This window comes from Sebastes umbrosus, chromosome 10 (assembly GCF_015220745.1).
Source record: "Sebastes umbrosus isolate fSebUmb1 chromosome 10, fSebUmb1.pri, whole genome shotgun sequence".
Lineage (NCBI taxonomy): Eukaryota > Metazoa > Chordata > Actinopteri > Perciformes > Sebastidae > Sebastes > Sebastes umbrosus.
Window position 1 is genome coordinate 14,099,169 of NC_051278.1, and position 17,725 is coordinate 14,116,893.

At 39.8% G+C, this 17,725-nt stretch overlaps 1 protein-coding gene across 3 annotated transcripts in view; it reads right to left on the reverse strand.

The window, feature by feature from the left end:
- klhdc3 (kelch domain containing 3) overlaps positions 1–16,687 on the reverse strand; it is a 28,280-nt gene extending 11,593 nt beyond the window's left edge. Inside the window, exons 1-9 of one of the 3 annotated variants that reach the window (XM_037781605.1) lie at positions 16,522–16,687; positions 13,630–13,871; positions 12,055–12,231; positions 11,691–11,806; positions 11,528–11,599; positions 10,665–10,730; positions 9,925–10,138; positions 8,857–8,943; positions 7,300–7,408 (exon numbers count right to left, since the gene is read on the reverse strand). In XM_037781605.1, coding sequence (XP_037637533.1) covers positions 7,300–7,408; positions 8,857–8,943; positions 9,925–10,138; positions 10,665–10,730; positions 11,528–11,599; positions 11,691–11,806; positions 12,055–12,231; positions 13,630–13,783 — 995 coding nt within the window. In that variant the 5' untranslated portion in view covers positions 13,784–13,871; positions 16,522–16,687. Of the gene's footprint in view, positions 1–7,299; positions 7,409–8,022; positions 8,648–8,856; positions 8,944–9,924; positions 10,139–10,664; positions 10,731–11,527; positions 11,600–11,690; positions 11,807–12,054; positions 12,232–13,629; positions 13,872–16,521 lie in introns of those variants that run through there. The other 2 variants (XM_037781607.1, XM_037781606.1) reach the window with 2 other exon arrangements.
- Between the last annotated feature and the right edge of the window lie 1,038 nt (positions 16,688–17,725).

The window sequence follows — 17,725 nt, forward strand, 5'->3', positions numbered from 1 at the left end:
TAAAAATGATCATTCCCTCTAGTATTGCAAATCATATCACAATTGCAATACCAGTCAAAATAATTGCAATTACATATTTTTCAAAAACATTCAGCCCTAGTTGGATCATTCTCTCTCACTAACTAATAAAAAACCTTGTTGTGTTTCAGAAAAGCGTATTTCAATGCCAAGAAGGGTTGTTTGAACATGAACGAATAGACTCCTACTCAGTTAAATCAGTAGGCTGGTTTTGGTCTACATAGCGTGGCATTGTTCCACAGACAGCACCTAAAACCACCAAGAGGTGTTTTGTTTGTGATGACTAGTAAATCACAAGTCAAACTACAACTATTTAGACATGTGAATTTATGTGGACAACAGCATCACAAAGCGTCGCCTATGCAGGCTGTTTATTTGAGCTGCTGTGCAACACTCAACCCTGTGACACCTTAATGTATACAGCCTGTTAGTGGGTTAAAGAGGGTTAAGATGCAGATGAAATACTATCATGAGCTTGTCTTTGAAGAGTAAATCACAGTGTCGCTGCGCTGCCCCAAGGTCCTGTCCCGACACGTGCGGGATGCCCCGTATCCTGTTGGGGTCACCTCCACTGTTTGACAGGTTTTATCTCGGGCATACGAAGCGCACACACACACACACGCATACAGACAATTAATAAAGGAAACTTCTGCAGCCTACCCTTTGACACTGAAGGCCAAACGGCAACATGTGTGTGGCATCATAATCTATGGTGTGTTGATAGGCGTGTTTCCATGGAGCCATGTTCCACTGTGGCAGATCTGAAGACATTATAGGGCCCAGGAAGTGCAGCCAGAATGATATTTAGAGTCAAGAATAAATGACAATTAAAACAGAAAGCAGGGGTTTTCGTGCAATGTCTGGCAAGAAAATAAAGTGTAGTTCTGCCTCAGTCCCATGTTGTGTTTAGTCTAACATTTGAACTGTCAGGTTCAACAATGATAACAAGCCACACTTTAACCGGCTGGACTATCATAACAGCAGCCCTTTCAGTCATTGATAAGGTGCAAAATGCCCTTATAGGTGATATCGAGGCACCAGGCTTTTGACCTTCCTGATCTACTAAACAAAATCACTGGACTCTGCAAAAGCTCTCTGGCTCAACAACTTGCTGTTTTGAAATGACCAGTTGAATTCCACACAGATTAAATATCACAGTGAGATTCTGGTGGATTAAACAAGAGGTTTTGGGGGTGGGATGTTTTGGCTACCAGTGAGATTACCTGCTATGTGGTCTCCCTCTTGCTCAGAGTATATAGCAGCCACACACTTTTCCTATCTGAAAACTCTATGGTGGCAGGACAACTGACAAATAAATATATTTACATTCCTTATAAACAAACGCAATGATTCAGAAATAGAAACATTAAAAAAAGAAGGATAAATGTGTCTGCGTCTAATGTTAGAAAATGACGTCAGCATGCTTCCCATCTTCACTAAATGCACCAAGCGACTGTGCATATTGTGTGAGCATATTGCCAATTGGATCACATGCGTTAAGGCTGGCAGAGCCAAGCAGCCATGTGCGTGTGTATGTGCACTGCTCTGACGTCAGCTCAACGAGAGGAGCTCTGAGTCATTAAGTCATGTGAATACATCGAGACACATGCAGAGTAGACAAACACAAATGGCACACTGCACCGGAAGTAAGAAATCTCAGCAGTGACCTACAATTCATCCAATTCATCCAGTGGAAGTGAATGACAGGATATTTTAAGGCTTTAAAAATAAAACAAAGTTTCTTGTTTTGGAAAGACACAGTGCACTGGGACGAACATGAGAGAAAGCAGTCATTTAAGATGATGAGTGCAGCTGTGCCTGAACTGAAAAGATATAAGGACATTAAGTGTTATTGATGAAAAGCACCTAAAAATAGGGCCGGACAATATCGTACAACTGTGGAGCCACAGTGCCTGGGGTCTGAGAAGTGAAGCCAATGCTGAAGTGCCTTAAACTTGCATTCTTTCTAATGGCCAGCAGGGGGCGACTCCTCTGGTTGCAAAAAAAAATCTGATCGTAAAGAAGTCAATGAAAAAATTAGCCTTCTTCTCACTTAATTTTGTCATCTGAGACTGCTGGCTTTGCAGAGAGCATAGATACTGTAAGTTTCACTTTCAGTTCAGTTACTCGTCGGAAAGGATATTGATTTTATTAGATGAGCCTTTCTTTTAGGCGTCTAAAATATGTTTTGCTGCCGGCCCCGTCCACAGCAGTACATTGCTTTGGTTCTGTGTGGTAACTCCTGTCCGCTTCTCCAAGCTGGGGGCGTGCCGGCCGTCATCTACTGTAGGTAACTCGCTGACTACGGATAAGTACCTCATACAACCCCACTTCAAAAACACATATACTATCCCTTTAAGGCCCCTGTGGCATTGTTAGACCTAAACTCACAGCCACTGGTCGCTGCTTCTCACAGTAAAAGGCAATTAAAACCTCTTTGAAGGACACTCATTATCAGCAGTCCACATGAAGGTGCCAAAGGGCTTAAAAGGCACAAAATCTTCTACAGACTGGAATATTTCCAAACATTTACCAAACGACAAAAAAGAAAGCCTTCAATCATAGAGCAACAACTGAACACAAAGAGATGATTTGAATCAGTCATCGGCCATCACAAGGGCATGAATACCTGTCACGGTATAAATATATTAGGAAAATATAATGGAATGAATGCACGTCGTCATGTCCAAGTAGTTCAAGGGGCAGTGCCAGATTCGCCTTCACAGATTCCAAGCTGTCTGCTCCCAGCATGCCAATCTGTCATGTCCTTGTTCACATCCTGCCCCTCATAGGATGCCCTGTTCCCAAGCTTTAAATGCCTCCAGATTTAGCCCAACCTGGGCTTGTCGTAGGCAATCATACACAGAGTGTGACCAATGCCAACAATGACAACATACACTCAGCAGGAGATCCATAATCTCTGTGTCTTCATGTGCAACTCAATTTTAGCCGCGTTCAATTCCTCGGAAGGTGAGAGAAAAGTTAGAAATGTACAGGGTTTAGCAGAGTACACTGCTGTTTGCCTGTGAGCGTAGGTGAAGGTCAGTGCAGGTGGAGTTAGTCATGCACGGGTCGTCCTTCGTGGGGCAGTGAGCAGGTCTCAGTAAATGAGTGTAGCAGAGGTGCTGGGGGTATATCAAATGGCACCCTGTGCGAAAGAATGCTCCCTAAGGTCATAAATCAGTGATGGGGCAGAATTTCGCGCCTTTCTGCAGCTCAGCAGGCCTGTTTACACTGATGTAAGTGGCACTCAATAGACTAATGCCCAGACTGTCATTGACACATGCAAATGCTGCTCATTTACCATAAAAGAAGTGCAAGTGTTTACCTAAAAACACAACAAAACAAAGGACATCATGCATCCCAAATCCTGTTTAATGGCAACCAACTAAACAGCACCAAAATAGAGAAATCCAAAGTAAACATCATCAAGGCTCATTCAATCGAAATCCAAGCAACACTGAACACTTGGAGAGTTGCACTTATATTCTCATGTTTTGCTTTTTTTTCATTATCAAGTTGTTGATGTTTGTCTAACAAATGTATTTAGTGTTAACGCACGTCAGTGTTATGTCCAGTCTAAAATGTAACCCCTTTGAAAGCAGAGGGCTCTTGGACTTAATAGTTTTAGTGTCCTTCACTAAAGTAATAAATTATTCCTGAACAAATTCCTGCAGGTAAAATAAATATCATAAACCGAGAATAAGTATCAACAGAGGGGTTCTGTTTAAGATCAATATGAAAGGACAACTAACCCAGGAAAACAAGATGTGGTCCATAAATTTGAACACAATTTCCTTGGCAGACCAACCAAAATGAGAAGCCCCACAAAAAACACAAGCAAGGTGTCCAGCAAATAATTCATTGTGGCATGTGCAAGCATTTGTCAACATTAGGTCATGCAAAAATAAACACAGGGAGACACGACAATGGCTGGTTTTAAACCCACTAAATTAGAGGTGTATAATGAAAAAATACTTTCTTAGTCTAATCTAAATCATTGCAAATCATGACAGAAATTAAACAACCAAGTGAACCTTAATAGGAGAACTTTCTTAGTAAAGAAAAGAAAACAAACAAAATGACTGGAATCTGTTTGTGTGTTTAGTATGTGTGTGCACGTGCTTATGGGAGTTCCTGTGTGTAAGAGGCTTAAGTGTGCTCATGTAAACAACAAACGTGCGACGCTGGTCAAGAGAACTTGTGTGGCCGGCTTGCTTAGAGCCTGCAAGGATCATGCTCTCATTTGTACAGTAACAGGAAACAACATCTCGGCAGACTTAGAACAACCGAACAACAAAATCCTCCACTTTACAAATAACACAAACAAACCAAAGTTCTCCCTTAATAAAGATACTTGGTGTGCATTCATGAATATATGATAGCAGCTTAAAAGTTGAATTTTCAAGTTTCCTGAGAAAGAAAAAAAAAATCTGCCGTGATCTTTTTAAACAGGATGTTGGATGTGGAGTTTGATTTCTCCCTCTGCTCAGCCAGCAGCACCCTCCATCATTCCAGTGGCCCCAAAGACACTCCCTTCCCAACACCAGCCCTATCTGCTCACAACAGGAAATCATGACTCCTTAAAACCCATCCTGGACTAATCTCAGCAAGAAACCAAACAATGCATAACAATCTTCAAAAATAAGCATCTTCTAAAGCTCTTGATCTCTTATAAACATTTTTTTCCTTCCTCAGTTCCATATCAATAACTGACTTTTAATGATATATATATATACATATATATATATATACACACACAAAACCCGGGACAGCCTTCGCTCCCCACGTGCATCAATGAGCCTCGGGTCTGACCGTCGCCGGTTCACCGGTTTTCCTTCCTTGGACCACTTTTGGTAGGTCCTGACCACTGCAGACCGGGAACATCCCACAAGAACTGCAGTTTTGGAAATGCTCTGACCCAGTCGTCTAGTCATCACGATTTGGCCCTTGTCAAAGTCGCTCACATCCTTACACTTTCCCATTTTTTCTGCTTCCAACACAAAGTTCAAAATGTTCACTTGTTGTCTAATATATCCCACCGACTTCCAGGTGCCATTGTAATGAGATAACACATGTTATTCACTTCACCTGTCAGTGGTCTTAATGTTATGGCTGATCGGTGTATATATACAGTATATGTATGTATATATGGTAACAGTTGAAAAATAATTATTTTAATAAGGACTATAATGCTGTTGCATAATGGATGAATCAAGATTACACTTGTGTATTAGGGTGTGTTGCTCCCCATGACGTGGGGGCCACTGGAGCAGTAGAAAACAAGTCCAGCAGCAGCAGCCAGAGGCCTTCAGGACTTGAGGGCCTGTAGACGTAGTGGGGCTGAGAGGACTCTTATCCACTGCCTCCCGATCCCCACTATCAGGTTATCCCAGTGGGGTTTGCCTGATAACACAGCCTTGCTGATAACAGTAGCCCAGGTCCCGGACTACTCTGGACCATGCTAATGCCGTTAGCTACCTCATTACTCTACTGGCTACTGGCCTATCACAAGCCCGTCACCAGCCCAGCCAGTGGCACCTCATCAGCTACGAACCCCCCGACAATCACTACTGTCTTACGGCCAACAAGGGAATCATCACAGACTACTGCTGTCTACAGCAGCCAGACCCTCCATTTGGCATATGGAAAAGAGAGGCAAGTTTTTCCTCCACAAACACAGAGAGCCTGTGCTTCATAAAGATTATGACAAACAATGAAGAGTCAAGAGTGCAAGAGTTTAAGTGTTAGTAAAAAAAGGAGTTGGTAACATTTCCCATCTTGAGCCAACCTCCACCAGGCCGTTTTTCTTTCTTTATTGCAAACATTTGAGCTATTCCTTTATCTACCAGAGATAGTTTATCTTAATAGAATGACCACTTCACCTTCTTTTAATAATTTTGTACATCTTTGGAAATAGATTGTCACTGAAAAACTAGTAGCTTGGTATTTAATATGGTGGCTCCAGCGTCTATATCATATCTCAGAATCTGTCATTTTCTACGAAGCAGTAAGAGTGTGAATCCATGCAAATCCATCTTGTAAAAAATATGATCATGGCCAGAGGTATTGTCACCAAATATACAGTCAAACAAGTACTGTAAGGGTTAGCAGTAGTTGCTGCAGCTTCAATGCTGATGGAAATGCTGTGTCACCTTAATAAGTGGTTCAAAACATTAGTATTGTTCATATAGTAATTCATTCCAGCTTCGCAACATTAGTTTCCAGCTACTTCTTGAAGAAATAATCTAAAATATATAGATAAATCCTAATTCTAAACCTGCATGTATGTTTTCCTAAAGCATACAATAGGTTTTAATAACGATTAATGTCTTCGTACAAGTACCTGGATGCACCAACAAGCAAAAGTTTTCAATACAGTCCCTATTTCAACTGTGATACCAAGCGCCAATGACTTTGACAAAAATAAATCATACGTTTATGCAAATTGTTTTTCATATCCTTCTGAAAGTAATGAAAACCAATGGTGTCTGGAGCCGATGACAAATACATTCTTCTATCTAAAAAAAAGAAGCATGTTTTAGAAAACAAACGCGCCTTTAAGTCAACATGCCTCCAAACTTTTGATATTTTGGATGTTTTCTACACAAGACTTGTGCAACTAAGAAGCTGAAAGTACATAATGAGTGGTGTCAGCCACATTCATCATTTAGCTGTGTGGCACTGCTCTCTTTATAAGAAAACAATGGCTCAGCTGGCACACAGTGGTTTATTACCATGTGTTGTCAGCTTAAGCTTTTATTATGCACTCCTCTGTGGGAGATGAATACAAGGGGAACAAAAAAACAACAAAAAGAAACAAGTACATATTTCAACAGTGAACAATTCAACAGAGGGATCTATGATTGCTTATCCAAATTAAAGTTGTTTTCCCCTATAAATTATTAGGGAGTATTTGCATGTGTATCTGTATATGCATATTAAAATATACTGTAGTATTTGTAGGTGTGTATGTGCGTGCATGCGTGTCTAGTCAATATTCGTATTTTATTATTTAATTTTTTCTCTACAGTATGTAAAGTGTCTTTGTGAACTTTGAAAAGCCCTACATAAATGTGATGTATTATTAGGATTATTATTATTAAATATGAAGCTAATTTAGAAAGAAGAATTTGACCACTATCCACCTAACAGAGAAAATATTTGGGAGTATCTTGAATTACAGAGTACATATAAACCCTTTAGATACAAAAATATATAAAATAAGTTTTATGGTGTAGCGAAGAATGAAAGTTCAAGTAGTAATATTTTGTGCCTCACCTGGTTCCTCCAAAGAGGATGATTCGATCTCCAACCATACAACAGCACTGTCGTCTCCGCGGACATGGGCCTTTCCCCTTCGGTTCTACCTTCTCCCAGGAAAAGGCTTCTGTAGTGTGTACACACAAGACAACAATAAAGGTGAGATAACAATATTTGGACATAATGATGGAAAAAAGAAGACTGACTCTTTTGAGATGGAAGACTCTCAATAAAACTTCGGGTTACATCTTTGCTCTAAATAGCTCAAAAGAGTGATGATCTGCGTGGGCGACCTCAGCGCATCTATAGAAACCCTCAGCCACTTAAAAGTTACATAAACCTACTAGTGCTTCCCATTGTGCTGGCAGTTCATTCAGCTTCTTTCTATATTTAACCACAAACAAAAGGCCCCAAGGATAAGAGAATGAAAAGCAGTGATTAAAGCAAGAAAACAAAACTTAACCTTCATTTGAACATAAAATTGTACATTTCAGAAATAGAAAGAAATCCCCTCGCCTGCTCTGCAGAAGTGCAATATGAGTGACGATGTTGAAGCTCTCTCAGTGGTTCCATATAAGGATGAAATGTGTAGTCTCCCACTCTCAGACCCAACAGCATCATTGCATCTCTATGGCAACAGGCCATTCAGACTTTGTTGAATAATTAGGACTATTATTGAGGTGCTGCCATCTAGTGGACTGCAAAATACAGGTTTAAATGGTTAATGAGACACTAGCTGGACACAAAAGATCATACCCAGCACTTTCTTTATCCATAAATATCATGTGATGTGCTAAAACTGGAAAGGTTAAAAGGTCATTAGAGCTAGGCTAACTGCTATGATACACATTCCATATATGCTCACTTCTGTGGCTATATCAATGCAAAATCATTGCAAATCATGACAGAAATTAAACCACCAAGTGAACCTTAATAGGAGAACTTTCTTAGTGACTTCAAGCTACTGTCAGGCACTGTATTAAAAAAACTTTCATTTATTCCGTTATACAAAGGTAATCATAAGATAATGCGTGCATAGTGCTACTTAAACACCATATAGATCACAATATTGACACCGAATATACCCCAGATGTGGCGCTTCAACTGTAACAATAATGCTTTGTTTGGAACAAGAGCACAAGGTTTCTTCTGAAAAACTTGAGAATCGATCTGGCAACGTTTGTAAGAGCAAGAAAAGACTTCAGAGACTGAATTATTGTCGATTTTCCATCTGCGTGTTTCTGGCAAAAAGGCATGATATCTGTGTTTCACACTCGGCATAATGGAAAGGGAACAGCCAGCCACTATCACGACACGAGACTGACAATGATGCAATGAGGGAGGAGAGGATTGTCTTTATGACTCTCTACGGAAGGAGGAGGAAAGTGGGTCAACATGAGCTAGCACTGACAGTGCTGCTTTTCCTCTACAGAGGTAAACAGTCATCGATGCAGTTAGAAAACAAATTTACTTTGCACTAAGCAAAGAAATGCTACCAGGAATGACATAATTAACAGCAGTGCTTGACAGCAACTTCACAAGTTTTCCCAATCTGACATAAAAATGGTGAATCACCTGGATTGAATTTCCAGAGGTCGTTGAAGTGCTGGTCCAGACGGGCATTGTATCCACCAAATATATACAGCTCCCCTTTGTAGGAAACTAAACACAGAAAGGAAAACAAAAAAATTACCAATTTGTATGGTCTATCATGCAGGTCAATGACATTTGCAGCAGAGTAAATGGAAGCATGTGAATCAGTTAAATTAGCTGGATTTGTTAAATCAATGTGGGCAAAAAACGCAATCTTATGCTAAATAAATGAAAATGAACTATGAATACTGTTTATACTCTCACTGCACAATCAATAAAAAAAGCAAATCATGCTTGAGAATTAAACAGAGAAAGGTCACACTGGAGAATGACTGCAATTTGTACACAAATTAATCATCACAGGAAGAAAACTTATTCTATAAGTTCCAAGTTCTTCCTCTTAAAAACATATTATTTCAGACTATTCAAACTAACCATATGTTTAATGATGTGTGCCAGATCATTAACCTCGCTAAGTTAAAAGGATGAGAAATTTCCTAATAACTGGAAGTTATTTAGAAAGGGGAAAAACTGAACAAAGATCCTCAATTGGTTTGTTTTGCGATTTTTAGGTTGTAGCGGCAGGGTTGGAAATTAGCACCAACCACCAGCCAACTGCTGGTAAAATATACAAGTGGCTGCTAGAGTTGCTTCACTCACCAGCCAAAAAATAATGGTAATCTATTGAGTGGCAGGTGAACAAAAAAGTCAATTTCCAACCCTGTTTAGTGGGCTCCATTGGAATCAATTGGTATCAACCTTGTCATACTAGTTTGTTGCCAAGGAGGCTAAATAACGCTCCAAACTTGAGCTAAATTTTTTCATGGAAAAACTGGCATGGCCATTTTAAAAGGGGTCCCTTGACCCTTGAATATTTGAATCGATTGACAGCACTACTCTAAATGCCTTATGGGTTAAATCCTTATTTAGAAGACAGAATAAAAGTAATTTAGGATACTGGTCTGCTAAAATATGATGTAAGCAATTACATGATGATGATCATAAATGTGTTCATCATATTGATTTTATGTGTGTTTGTTTGTGTCTTACATGCTGAATGACTCCTGCGGCCGTCTGGCAAAGGCTGTGTTGAAGGGGTGCTCAGCCAGCTGTTGGTGTCTGTGTCAAACACTTTGATCTTGTTGCAGTAGATCTCGTTGTTGGAGTGGAAAGGACCAAAGCGGTCGGCTCGCCCTCCAAACACAAACATCTTTGTCCCGATGATGGTGGCTGAGTGGAAGTCCCTCCAGCGTGCCGGAGTGCCCTGTAAAGAGAAGACCAGCAGATGAAGCCGTGACTGTAATAATTTAACTTTTTTACTTACTGCATTCTGGCATAACCTGACCTTAACCACATAAACCAGCTTTAGTTAAAAACTCTCCGATTGTAAAACTTTCACTGCTCATCATAACCCTGGGTATAAAGCTTCATCTTCACACTGGCAAAGATGAGGCTTCCTGAACAGCAACTTTAGGTAAACAGCGCTATCTAGTGGATCAAGTCACCAACTACAAAGCCGCACTAAAGCCAAACTACTTTTTAGGAACCACCAGCCTTTCAAAAATAATGTACAGTAATAGGGACATTGTATAAGATTTAGTGGAAACTCCAATCTCAGAATAATAATGCAGCTGATACTATCTTTGGTTACTAGAGAACTATGAATAACAAACAAATATACTATCGTGAAATGTGACCTGTTTCCACTGAATGAAACTGCCTAACAAAGGCAAGCCTCTACTCCCTATGCATTTATCTGGCCTATAGATATGGTTAAGCTTTTCACATGCCTTCCTTTCAAGAATGAGCTGCCATTGTTTTCCACAAATGCTGTGCAGGCCAGCAGGCTCTTTAACCTGTTTTACAAATACAGCAGTGGGAGATAATAATAATAAAATCTTGTAAAACAGAATATACAAATAATGTTCAAATTAAAAATGAATAATAATAAAACTGGATGTAGGTAAAACAAGACTCGAGAGAATACCAGGCCTGGTGAATAAATATAAATGAGTGGAAAAACAAACAAAATGTATTTAAAACAGAGTACATTTTAAAGATAACAGGTTAAGTGAGAGCACAGTTTTGTTTTCCAAAAGGAATGCAAGGCTGAGAACATGCGGGAAAAAAATTTATTATTCAGTCACATGCGCAACTAAATCTATAAGCACCAAACTGTAATCTCCTTGATGACAAAATGTTATCAGTTAGGAACTAAAACAAGGGACTGTTGGAGTAAATACCTTCACCAGTTCCTAGCGTACCCTAGGCACTGGTGCTTTTGATGTCTAAAATATAATTTACACAAGTTTATCACATGAGCAGGTTGACTGCATACAAACACAAATGGCATTTCCTAAAAGGGGAGTGTATATAATCCCTCGGGAGGCTTTTTGTACTAGGCCACCTACCAGGGAGCTGCATTACATTTCAGTGCCTTTGTATCCAGCCAATCTGACCACTGAGTGCTTGTGTAGCAGTACTGCCAATGCCTGTAATAACCAATGGTTTGTTGATTTCCACCAGTGCTTTTGAGTGTAACTGAGACAGTCCATTTTAGTTTCTTTGAGTGAGTGCTTTGTGCCCATCTTTATTTGGACTTGAACATTCAATGCATAACAGGAAGAACTAAAAAAATATAATTTTAACTCACTTTGGCATTAATTAATGACCAAAACATGGCAGTGGTGTCCAGCTTGTGAATGTCATTGGAGAAGCAGTCGGCCTAAAAAACAAAGCGGAGGAGATTCATTTAATCGTGTTTTAATGTTCAGATTCAGTGCAAGTTGAAACAGTGAAGAGTGATGAAGACTCACCAGCTGCTCGTATCCACCAAATATATACATTTTCTTCCCCAGGACGCAGGCCGAGTGGCCATCCCTTGCTCCTGGAACAGTCCCCGAAATCTTGGGTGTGAACCATCTGTGGGTGTCTATGAAGCAGGAACAGTTTAAATTAACTCTAAGCACTCTTGCCTGTTATTTTACAATACTGACATAACACTTGAGTCATATGCAAAGGAAAACCATCACACATATATAAGCAGGTGCTATAGCTCCCTGATTCAATAACAGTTTTCTCTCCCTTTTGCTATCACGACCTCCATATCAAACAGGTGCATCTCAAATGCACTCAAACTGTCACTTAACAGTGTGAGTTACATGCTGCAGGTGTACTTACTGACATCGAAGGCATAAAGCACATTGCAGGCCCCCTCTGTGTCGTTACGCCCACCCCAGAGGTAGATAATTTCATCCAGCAGCACAGCTGTGTGGCCATAACGCATATATGGCACTTCACGGGCACATTCATGTCCTCCCGTCCTCACTGGAGGTAACTTCATCCAGCGCAAAGACACTGAAGTACAAAACAGTCAAGAAAGGTATATTCATTGTGGATGTTTTATGAATGACAACCTTAAAATGTAGGAACATTTCGTCAGAAGAAATTCTAAGAAAATATACTGACAATATTAACTCAAGACAAGCCGCAATGCCAAAGTCACTACAATAACATACTGCAGTACAATGGTAACCTAGTTTTCAGATAGCCAAGTTCAAGATACATTTTAAAGGAATTTTAAAAAAAATGTAAAGCAGCAATAACAATCAGTGAAACAATTGAGAGATACATATGCAAGAGTCAAATGAAGGTCAGTAGGTGACGTTTCACCAAGCTCTTACTATGTTACTTTTAACCTTCTGTATAGTATGACAAGATGTAACATAGTGTGAAACATCTTGATATCCAAACTGCTTATTTAACAGTTCACTTTTTACTTATTTTGAGAGAAAAACAGAAGGTGCAAAGTAAAATGTCTTAAAAAACAGACAAGTAAAGAAAAAAAAATCAAAGGACTTTAGAAGACAGCAGGCTCTGCTGTAAAATAGACATCAAAGAAAAGGAGTACAAAGCAAGTGACAAGATAAAATACTGAAACAATAGCTAAGGTGGTCCCGTTTCCATTTCAATCAACCAAAGGCATCTTTATCAAGGTTTGGTGCCACAGATCTTTTCATGGTATAGCAACGGCAGGTGGCTCAAGCTACTTTAGGAAGTTGTAAAACCTTAAAGCAGGTGGCTGACCACACAGAGGAAAAAAAATACTCATAAAATGGGTTACGAAGAAGAAAATGGTGCAGTTTTATAAAAGTTAGAGCAGCACATTTAAAGAAAACACCTGTTTGTGAGATTGCAACGGAAAAACAGCTAACAGAGAAAATGTCACAAACCGCAATGGAAGGCTTGGGTTTTAATTGCCAGCTGTAATGGGTTACCGTTAAAGTGGTGAAAGTTCAACAAACTCTGAAACACTGGTCTATTTCATAATCTGAAAGACAAATATTTTCCTGCTTCATTACAGATAAGAGATAGGGTATTAAAGGAGAATACTTTTTCACCTACTTAGGATACAAACAGAAACCAACAGCAGATAAGTATGAATTTAGACCATTTCACGTAAATATGTATACTGGGGTTCCAGTGTGGTCTTGATGTAATATTCCAACACTTTTCATTAACAGGTCAGAGTGCTCTTTAGACCTTCAAATTGTTTTCTTTTTTGATTTACTGATGTTGTTTTTCAGGTCATAAAACTGCAAAGAGATGGACAACCGAGTTCCCCAAATAGCTGCACTCACTGTCAAGAAAAACAGCTGAAAACATGAGATTATTTTTAAGAATTCATGTGCCTAATTCTAAGATTTTCCCAATGGAAACCCCTAAATATTACTGTATATATGTATCACCACCTACCTGTGTTGAAGACATGCACATCAATCTGACGGAGTGTCTCGTAGTCCTCCCCGGAGCAGTAGCCTCCAAAGGAATACACCTTGTGCCCCACCGCCACAGCAGCATGGTTGACTCTCCGCGGCCCTCCTTCTAGGTGCACCGACCAGCGCAACATTCCCCGCGCAAGCACCTCTGTGACTGCCAGTCCTTAGACCATCACTTTGTCACCCGCTTGGATCCCATCAAGCCAACACCATTGAAACCTGTGACCACAACAACAAGAAAAGTGGCATTCTGCTTAGGAGAACGGTGGGGGAAAACTAGGAGGGTCAATCAAGGAGAACACAAAGGGCAACTGTTTGTCCGCTTGTGCTAAGAGTTGCTCAGCTCTGCTGTTGCTGACAGGCTCACAAGCCCCTGTATTATCTAAACTGGGAGGGTATTTTAAGAAGTGATTAGACCTACACCTACCACTCCTCTTTCTTTCTGTTCACATGCATCCCTGTAACCTCCCACTGCACTACAAATGTTTTAAAAATAGAATCATATCAACAAATATGAAACCCTTTTGGGCTACACCATATCAAGTAAAATTCAATATCATTACACACAAATGGCTTCAGTAATCTTTTAACATTAGTGAGGTTCTATTAGGTTACTGAAGTGTTATAAAGTGTGTTTCTAATCTATTGAAAAGAGAGCAACAATGAAACTGTCATTTGCTACCTGGGCAGTCGTGCAAATCAAAAATGTTTGATGAAGACTAAGGACACCAACGGAAAGCATTTATCTGCAGTTCAATGGCAGCTTGTACTTCCAGAGACACTTTCCAACTCTATTATAACAAAACACATTATCAGCAAAAACGTCTACATTAACAGGTTAATATTCACTCACTACCCGTATGTCTTGCAGAAAGCAAAAGTGAACCCGTCTCTTGCTAAACCCCATGTACCCCCTGCTTATTCTGTCTCAATGACTCACTTACTCACTGACCTCCAACCTTTGTTTGCTCTTATAAATAAACCCCCAGAAGACCATTCAGCATAACATGAGGAGCAACACAGGCCAGATCTAGGCAACAGGCAAGTTTTAGTAGAGTAATTGTTTTGTGTCCCAATTTGTAATTGTTTTGGAGCTGTAAAAGCTGCCATGTAACATGTCCTCACAACATGCAAGGAAATAAAAAACCTTGGTCATTTTCTCACTGATGATTGGAATGATGACAGAGATATCTATCGACAGTGCTGTAAACTATATGCTCTGGCAAATACGTTGCTTCTTAAGTTCAGTATGTGTTCTGTAAATGTAAAATTCTCATTATTTAGAGCTTTCTGCACGCCTTTGTACACAGCTCATCTTTGGTTTAGCTACAAGAAAAGTAGTATGCGAAGGCTCATAGTGGCTTACAATGATACAATGAGGTTGTTGCTTCGGGTTCCCAGAGGGCATAGTGCCAGTCAACTGTTTGTGTCCTCTGGTATTCCTACATGTGAGGCACTTTTAAGACATTTGACGTATAATTTTATTTGTCGTTTGGATGAGACAGAGAACAGCATCATAGAGGCTTTAACCAGCCCGAGCAAGAGCTGCACTCTGTACTCATCCAGGCTCAGAAAACACTGGTGAGATAGCCTACATATGAATTGAATGATGAACTGCTGTGGTCTTCTCTTGTATGGTTTTTGTTTATTTTTCTTTTCTTTTATTGCTATGGACCCTCCTGTGTGTCTGAAATAAAGTTTGAATGAATTAAACTCCCCACATGAGGGTAAAGTGATATCTCAAAATGCAAACAGCGTGAATGCAACATTGCCTCATCTTTAACACAGTTTCCAGTAGTTTTTTTCCTGCACGCATTAAAACAGCATTTGCAGTTCTCATTATGAGAGGGACATGTTTGTGAGGGTGGAAAGCAGTTTCTACACCCTCCTCCTAACCCACTGGACAGGATATAGTTGTGTTGATATCAGATGACTAGCCATGGCACTACATGACAACTTGACCACAGTAGCTTGGCAGAAAAAAATGTGACTAGGTTACACACACAGGAAAAATCGATGTACACCACTTCACAGGTCTGGGTTGTCCATGTATATTGTGGAAGCACAGATAGTTGTTTGATAAAAGGCAACACAGGCAAGATCTAGGCAACAGGCAAGTTTTAGTAGAGTAATTGTTTTGGAGCTGTAAAAAGCTGCCATGTCAACTCAAGACCCCACATGGGGTAAAGTGACATTGTAATTCTCATTATGAGTGTTCATCAAGTAAATCTTGAGAAGAGGGACATGTTTGTGAGGGTGGAAAGCAGTTTCTACACCCTCCTAACCCACTGGACAGGCTATAGTTGTGTTGATATCAGATGACTAGCCATGGCACTACATGACAACTTGACCACAGTGGCTTTGGCAAGAAAATGTGACTAGGGTTAACATACAGGAAAAATGGATGTACACAGGTCTGGGTTGTCAATGTATAATATGGAAGCACAGATAGTTGTTTGATAAAGCTAAACTAGACCTGGTGACATTGAGCTTTTAACACGGTTAACTACAGTCCCAGTCATCGCCTCTATATACACTACAGCTAGCCGACGTTAGCTCGTATAACAGATAATAACAGACACCTGTGAGCCACTGACAAGCGACTGACCACGCTTGTCTCACCAGATCAACTTTAACAACAACCCGTGTATAATAATAGTCTTCCTGTGTGCTGCTCTTTGATTAAGCAACAGTCCAGGAGGAGAAGCTGTTAGCTAGCTAGGCTAAAGCTAAAGCTAACGTGTAGTTAGCTGTTAGCTAGCTAACGTCAACTGCATAGCAACGGTCCGTTAAGAGTTCAACACAACGGCGTTTATGTATAACATTTGCAAAGTTACGAACAGACAACAGAGGGATATGGTTTATCTACCTTCAGGTGGAGTCGGTTGTTGGTTTAGAGGAGCTGTGCTATCCACTGGGAGCCTCTACCGACTCCCTCGTGACGTGTTGGGAACCAGGAGAAGCGTCCGATAGCTTAGCACCCTCTGTCGGCTGCTCTCATACTCCACCAAACCGGTCAGGACTAGAAGGTAACCCGTAAACTCCGAAATCTGGCAACAGCTATCGCGAGATCTGCGACCAGACGACATATTCTCTTTAACTATCTCGCGAGAGTTCCGTAGCTCCAGGGTTACCTTCTAGACACGACCGAGAACACTCTCGCAGAAACCTCTGTATGTGAACTTGTGAATTTTTACAACCACTGTTTACTTGATATACTAATATTTTTAAATCTAAAATGAAGGCTTTAGAAGCAGACTCTATGGCATGCCAATGTTTTACCCTTGTTTGTGCAGCTGACTCCCAGAAAAGTTATTTTTTTTGTTCCCCCCATTTGTCTTTAGATAGTTCTCTTTTAATGCAAATTTCAGTACTTTTAGTGTTTGTGAATTGTATTTTATATCTCTATTTGTGTCTGTGTCTGCAACTTTGTGTTCTTGCTGCCAGGTCTCCCTTGGAAAAGAGGTTCTTAATCTCAATGGGATTAACCTGGTTAAATAAAGGTTAAATAAAATAAAATTAAAAAATATATATATATATATATATATATATACAGGTAAAGTGTTCATGTCCACACATTTTTCGTCGAGGTGAAAACATTGTCCAAGGGGAATGTTAAGTGTTTTCAAGCTGCATGACTGGATTAACCTGTTTTAAAGGGGTTTGGGGTTGGGCCACCTCCCACAATCTGTGTATTTTTATTTTTTTTATTGAAGATAATTCATTTAAAAACATTAAGGCATTGTAATCTAAACTCAATACTTCTAACATACAAGGTACAATTGGATAGGAAATATAACTTAAATTATAAAAAATAATATAATAACAAAAATAAAAGAGGGTGGAAAATGTTTAAAGGAACAACAAAAGAAATGCATAAATAAATAAATAATAATAAGACTGCACTCTTCCATAGTAGCTCTAGGGGTCATCATCATATATGTTCAGTTCTTCATAAGCTCTGAGGAGAGACTTTGCATGTTGTCCTTTAATTAGTCTTAAAGCAATGATGATTGACCACAAGGTCCCTTTGGAAACGGAAAATAGGGGTTTAATTTTCCTCCATTTGGATG